The following is a 7,689-nucleotide window of genomic DNA, read 5'->3' on the forward strand; positions in this document are numbered from 1 at the left end:
GACAACACTGACAAAATGACACTTTGACACAATGAAAAGTAGTCTGTGTGCAGCTTATATAACAGTGTAAATTTATTCTTCCCTCAAAATAACTCAATATACAGCCATTAATGTCTAAACCACCGGCAACAAAAGTGAGTACACCCCTTAGTGAAAGTTCCTGAAGTGTCAATATTTTGTGTGGCCACCATTATTTCCCAGAACTGCCTTAACTCTCCTGGGCATGGAGTTTACCAGAGCTTCACAGGTTGCCACTGGAATGCTTTTCCACTCCTCCATGACGACATCACGGAGCTGGCGGATATTCGAGACTTTGCGCTCCTCCACCATCCGCTTGAGGATGCCCCAAAGATGTTCTATTGGGTTTAGGTCTGGAGACATGCTTGGCCAGTCCATCACCTTTACCCTTAGCCTCTTCAATAAAGCAGTGGTCGTCTTAGAGGTGTGTTTGGGGTCATTATCATGCTGGAACACTGCCCTGCGACCCAGTTTCCGGAGGGAGGGGATCATGCTCTGCTTCAGTATTTCACAGTACATATTGGAGTTCATGTGCCCCTCAATGAAATGTAACTCCCCAACACCTGCTGCACTCATGCAGCCCCAGACCATGGCATTCCCACCACCATGCTTGACTGTAGGCATGACACACTTATCTTTGTACTCCTCACCTGATTGCTGCCACACATGCTTGAGACCATCTGAACAAAACAAATTAATCTTGGTCTCATCAGACCATAGGACATGGTTCCAGTAATCCATGTCCTTTGTTGACATGTCTTCAGCAAACTGTTTGCGGGCTTTCTTGTGTAGAGACTTCAGAAGAGGCTTCCTTCTGGGGTGACAGCCATGCAGACCAATTTGATGTAGTGTGCGGCTTATGGTCTGAGCACTGACAGGCTGACCCCCCACCTTTTCAATCTCTGCAGCAATGCTGACAGCACTCCTGCACCTATCTTTCAAAGACAGCAGTTGGATGTGACGCTGAGCACGTGCACTCAGCTTCTTTGGACGACCAACGCGAGGTCTGTTCTGAGTGGACCCTGCTCTTTTAAAATGCTGGATGATCTTGGCCACTGTGCTGCAGCTCAGTTTCAGGGTGTTGGCAATCTTCTTGTAGCCTTGGCCATCTTCATGTAGCGCAACAATTCGTCTTTTAAGATCCTCAGAGAGTTCTTTGCCATGAGGTGCCATGTTGGAACTTTCAGTGACCAGTATGAGAGTGTGTGAGAGCTGTACTACTAAATTGAACACACCTGCTCCCTATGCACACCTGAGACCTAGTAACACTAACAAATCACATGACATTTTGGAGGGAAAATGACAAGCAGTGCTCAATTTGGACATTTAGGGGTGTAGTCTCTTAGGGGTGTACTCACTTTTGTTGCCAGTGGTTTAGACATTAATGGCTGTATATTGAGTTATTTTGAGGGAAGAATAAATTTACACTGTTATATAAGCTGCACACAGACTACTTTTCATTGTGTCAAAGTGTCATTTTGTCAGTGTTGTCCCATGAAAAGATATACTTAAATATCTGCAGAAATGTGAGGGGTGTACTCACTTTTGTGATACACTGTATATAATGAAACTCGATATATATAAAATAAAACTCGATATATATAAATGAAACTCAATATATATAATGAAACTCGATATATATAATGAAACTCGATATATATAAAATAAAACTCGATATATATAATGAAACTCGATATATACAGTGGGACCAAAAAGTATTTAGTCAGCCACTGATTGTGCAGGTTCTCCTACTTAGAAAGATGAGAGAGGTCTGTAATTTTCATCATAGCTACACTTCAACTATGAGAGACAAAATGAGGAAAAAAATCCAGGAAATCACATTGTAGGATTTTTAAAGAATTTATTTGTAAATTATGGTGGAAAATAAGTATTTGGTCAATAACAAACAAGCAAGATTTCTGGCTCTCACAGACCTGTAACTTCTTCTTTAAGAAGCTCTTCTGTCCTCCACTCGTTACCTGTATTAATGGCACCTGTTTGACCTCGTTATCTGTATAAAAGACACCTGTCCACAGCCTCAAACAGTCAGACTCCAAACTCAACCATGGCCAAGACCAAAGAGCTGTCGAAGGACACCAGGAAGAAAATTGTAGACCTGCACCAGGCTGGGAAGAGTGAATCTACAATAGGCAAGCAGGTCGGTGTGAATAAATCAACTGTGGGAGCAACTGTAAGAAAATGGAAGACATACAAGACCATCGATGATCTCCCTCGATCCCGTGGGGTCAAAATGATCATGAGAACGGTGAGCAAAAATCCCAGAACTACACGGAGGGACCTGATGAATGACCTGCAGAGAGCTGGGACCAAAGTAACAAAGGCTACCATCAGTAACACACTACGCCGAGAGGGACTCAAATCCTGCAGTGCCAGGCGTGTCCCCCTGCTTAAGCCAGTACATGTTCAGGCCCGTCTGATGTTTGCCAGAGAGCATATGGATGATCCAGAAGAGGATTGGGAGAATATCATGTGGTCAGATGAAACGAAAATGGAACTTTTTGGTAAAAACTCAACTCGTGGTGTTTGGAGGAAGAAGAAGAACCCAAGAACACCATACCTACTGTGAAGCATGGGGGTGGAAACATCATGCTTTGGGGCTGTTTTTCTGCAGAGGGGACAGGACGACTGATCTGTGTTAAGGGAAGAATGAACGGGGTCGTGTATCGTGAGATTTTAAGCCAAAACCTCCTTCCATCAGTGAGAGCATTGAAGATGGAACGTGGCTGGGTCTTCCAGCATGACGACAATCCCAAACACACCGCTCGGGCAACAAAGAAGTGGCTCCGTAAAAAGCATTTCAAGGTCCTGGAGTGGCCTAGCCAGTGTCCAGACCTCAACCCCATAGAAAATTTGTGGAGTCCGTGTTGCCCAGCGACAGCCCCAAAACATCACTGCTCTAGAGGAGATCTGCATGGAGGAATGGGCCAAAATACCAGCTACAGTGTGTGCAAACCTGGTGAAGACTTACAGGAAACGTTTCACCTCTGTCATTGCCAACAAAGGTTATGTTACAAAGTATTGAGTTGAACTTTTGTTATTGACCAAATACTTATTTTCCACCATAATTTACAAATAAATTATTTAAAAATCCTACAATGTGATTTCCTGGATTTTTTTCTCTCATTTTGTCTCTCATAGTTGAAGTGTAGCTATGATGAAAATTACAGACCTCTCTCATCTTTCTAAGTAGGAGAACCTGCACAATCAGTGGCTGACTAAATACTTTTTGGCCCCACTGTATAATAAAACTCGATATATATAAAATGAAACTCGATATATATAATGAAACTCAATATAAAAAAAACTCGATATATATAAAATGAAACTCGATATATATAATGAAACTCAATATAAAAAAACCTCGATATATATAAAATGAAACTCGATATATATAATGAAACTCAATATAAAAAAAACTCGATATATATAAAATGAAACTCGATATATATAATGAAACTCGATATATATAAATGAAACTCGATATATATAATGAAACTCGATATATATAAAATTAAACTCGATATATATAATGAAACTCGATATATATAAATGAAACTCGATATATATAATGAAACTCGATATATATAAATGAAACTCGATATATATAAATGAAACTCAATATATATAATGAAACTCGATATATATAAATGAAACTCAATATAAAAAAACTCGATATATATAAAATGAAACTCTCTCTCTCTATATATATATACATACATAAATAAAAACTGAAATATATATATAATGAATCTTCATATATATAAAATGAAACTCGATATAAAAAATAAAACTCGATATATATAAAATGAAACTCGATATATAAAATAAAACTCGATATATATAAAATGAAACTCGATATATATAATGAAACTCGATATATATATAAAATAAAACTCAATATATATAATGAAACTCGATATATATATATAACGAAACTCGATATATATAATGAAACTCGATATATTTAATAAAACTCGATATATATAAAATGAAACTCGATATATATAATGAAACTCGATATATATATAAAATAAAACTCGATATATATAAGATAAAACTCGATATATATATAATGAAACTCGATATATATAAAATAAAACTCGATATTTATAAAATAAAACTCGTTATATATCAAATGAAACTCAATATATAAAATAAAACTCAATATATAAAATAAAACTCGATATATATAAAATAAAACTTGATATATATATAAAATGAAACTTGATATATATATAAAATGAAACTCAATATATAAAATAAAACTCAATATATAAAATAAAACTCGATATATATCAAATAAAACTTGATATATATATAAAATGAAACTTGATATATATATAAAATGAAACTTGATATATATAAAATAAAACTCAATATACATAATTAAACTCGATATATATGGAATGAAAACTCTGATAGCACTGCTGAGATTGGAACCCTGGACCACTCACCGTCTGTAACCACGAAGCACACCCTCCCCAGGAAGTAGTCGTGGCTCAGGTGGGCGAGGGAACTCTCCACCGCCTGCAGGCTGCGCTCCGACAGCAGGTTCACCACGAACGCCACCAGGTCCACGCGGGGTCGCGTCTCGCCGTTCTCTACGGGGAGGGGAAGTCTGCACGCCAGACGTCTGGGGGATAAAAACATAGACGCCCTTCTATTTACAAATCAACAAATAAATATATACCTGAAATATACATGAAACATTAAGTGACTATTTTTAAGCAATTTGGCGGCAGTTAGGCTTGAACCGACAACCCTCCGATCACCCGAAAGAAAAGGTCGCCGACCGATGGAGGGTAGCCCGAGTGTTACCTAAACCAGCGGTGCCCAATACGCCCATCGTGATCTAGCCGCCGACGGCACGGCTGGTACATCGTTCCTCATTCAAACAGCTTGACGTGATCGACGTGAAACGTGGCCACGGTTTCTTTAATGTGTGATCTGTTACCATAGCTACGCCTCAGCCCACCTATAGCACCGCGAGGTTTTCGTCCATCAGTAGCCAGTTCGCGCCATTTTTGCACTGCTGTTTCGTTCATACGTGGAAGAAGCTGACGGATCATTTTGAACCCTGAAAGCTGATTGAGAATCAGTATCAGCAGCTCCTGTCCAGACTACACAAACCTGACCGACACCATTCAGTGTAAATCATCAGGATAAATAAGGTCAGTGTGATTTATCGCTCGCTTGCCCTGTAATGCTAAATATCAATATAGGAACTAATTGTGATGACCCGTCAACTGAAATAGTAGATCTCAATCCACGAAAGTGTGGACACCCCTGATCTAACCTTTAGATAAAGGCACCTGGTCAATACCAACATTCACTCAGTACTGCGTGCTGGTTTAACCACACACTGTCCTTCAGTCCTCATTTTTAAGTATTTGAAGTCTGCGTCTTTATTATGGCAACGTTTTTGTCCGCCCAGGTCCTGGAGGAACGTCGTTCTATCTCACTATGTACTTGACAATTAAAGCCCCCTGAACATGACGTAATAACTCTCATAACTAATGCAATTACGACCCCTGCTGGCTGATTGAGGCGCCTACACGGAGATGAGGAAAGAGTGCTGTCAGGGTGCGTCTCTCCGCACACAACGCTAGGTGGCACAGCACTCGTCGAAGTGCGGGTGATGAGACGCATACGGCTGCTGCCCACGTGTCGGAGGGGCCGTGGGTCGGCTTCGTTCTCCTCAATCAGAGCGGGGATCGGCATCGGTGGAGAGGAAGCGTGACGCAATCGGGCCATTGGACGCTCTAAAGGGGGAGAAAATGCAAATAAATAAATAAGTAAATAAATAAACGTCGGGCGGTAAGGACTCACACGTTGACGTTGACGTCTTTCTCCTGCTGTACGATCGCGTCGGCCAGCTTGGACTGAAACTGCTCCTCGTTTTCCACCAGCTACAATCAACAAATAAATCAACAAATACATAAAACATTAAATCCATACATAAAGTATATACAAGCTACAGAAATGGGCAGTAGTAAACCGAGGGCTGTCGGTTCAAGCCCCACTGTTGCCAAACTGCCACTGTTGGGCCCCTCATTGAGGCCCTTAATAAGGCTTAACTGCTTAAAACTGTATTCAGTCAAGTCATTTTGGATAAAGCTGCCTGCTAAACATAAATACAGATGAAAATAAGGTCAACATGGAATAACTGACATTACTGTGACTTTATATTTTATTATAAATAATAATAACATTAATAAATAAATACTACAGAATCCAGGGTTCATGGAATACACGGGTGTCCACATACTTTTGACAATATGGTGCGTGAATATCACGTTATAAGTGTCAAAAACAGCGATAAAACGTGCAAATTTCGCGTCTTTTATTTGTATTATCATTTATTTACATTTAGCCGGACTGTGCTAAGCTAACTGGCTAACCGCTCCGTACCACGGTTAGCACGCTTGCTAATTACTCACCAGAATAGTGGCGGTGTTCAGTTCGGGGATTTTGCCGTAAGGTTTCAGTACAGCCATGTTATCCTCTTATTACCCTTTTTATTTGTAAAAATGAAACACAGTCCTTTAATTAAAACGCGAACTTTTTTTTTAGCGCCGCTTCTTTTCAAAACAGTCGGCGTCACGTCGGCGGGCTGGTGACGTCATGACGCATGTAGAGACGCGCGCTGCACTGCTGCCACCTGGTGGATGAGAGGAAGAACAACAAGGCGGCGAACAACGTGCGTTCGTTCGTTCGTTCATCGTCTTTGTCCTGATCAGGGTCGCGGTGGGTCCAGTCCACTGGGCGGAAAGCAGGACGGTCCTTCACAGAGCAAACACACACATGCTTAGGGGGACTTTAATACCTCTAATACTTTAACCTGACCGCACGTCTTTGTACTGTGACCCGGGGAGAACCCACAGAAATAACCAACGACCTTCTTGCTGCTTCTTATACAGCAACACTTGCACCTTTGTTTGCCAATCGAGAGGTACTGAAGGTCCAGGGAAGTTCATCTGAGGTGTGGACGTCCCACCATCCCTCCCAATACTACTATTAATAATATTAATAATAATAATAACACTTCTTATTTATATAACACCACAATAACAAAAAAAAATCCGCTTATATTTACTCTGAGGTTTGGACCTACCTGAAAAACTGGCATTAGGTCCAAAAATAACCCACCAATGTTCCTCCAACTACAAATCCAACCAGGATGCGACTAAAAAACGACTTATAATATTTCTAATCCCGAGTCCAGGTTCAGTTACGACCTCAGGCTCTTCATCTACACACATCCTCTCTCACCGAGGTCGCTGACCGACTCGTCAGCTTCATCCGATTCCCACCTTCTTGGACGCTCGGAGAAGCTTTAAGGGGAAGAAGATCTCCACGTGATGATGACGATGATGATGTGAAAGCACCGGCGCATCAGCGACCGTAACAGGAAAGATCCATCGGAAGGCGACGACGTAGAGAAGCGACGGAGCTTTCCTTCACTTCCGTGCTCTTGGTTTACTCCAGAGTTACTTGATTTTACGCTCGGTACTGAAACCCGGTGCTGCTGTGGGTTCAGTCCTTGCGCTCGCTCACCCATCAGGTTGTGAAAAAGTTTGTGCCCCCTTTTAAATGACCTCTATTTCTTTTTATAAGCATATTTGAATCCTATCGAGATGCAAGCAGGGG

General features: G+C 40.8%; 2 protein-coding genes across 2 annotated transcripts in view; both read right to left on the reverse strand.

The window, feature by feature from the left end:
• pane1 (proliferation associated nuclear element) overlaps nt 1–6,636 on the reverse strand; it is a 9,637-nt gene extending 3,001 nt beyond the window's left edge. The window contains exons 1-3 of the mRNA XM_063010762.1: nt 6,480–6,636; nt 5,869–5,948; nt 4,494–4,672 (exon numbers count right to left, since the gene is read on the reverse strand). Of these exons, the coding sequence (XP_062866832.1) occupies nt 4,494–4,672; nt 5,869–5,948; nt 6,480–6,536 (316 nt within the window). The 5' untranslated portion in view covers nt 6,537–6,636. The remainder of the gene's footprint in view (nt 1–4,493; nt 4,673–5,868; nt 5,949–6,479) is intronic.
• A 3-nt stretch (nt 6,637–6,639) lies between these two features.
• Nucleotides 6,640–7,689, reverse strand: part of LOC134328487 (coiled-coil and C2 domain-containing protein 1A-like) — a 5,309-nt gene continuing 4,259 nt past the window's right edge. Inside the window, exon 8 of the mRNA XM_063009579.1 lies at nt 6,640–6,822. Coding sequence (XP_062865649.1) covers nt 6,640–6,822 — 183 coding nt within the window. The remainder of the gene's footprint in view (nt 6,823–7,689) is intronic.

This window comes from Trichomycterus rosablanca, chromosome 15, assembly GCF_030014385.1.
Source record: "Trichomycterus rosablanca isolate fTriRos1 chromosome 15, fTriRos1.hap1, whole genome shotgun sequence".
Lineage (NCBI taxonomy): Eukaryota > Metazoa > Chordata > Actinopteri > Siluriformes > Trichomycteridae > Trichomycterus > Trichomycterus rosablanca.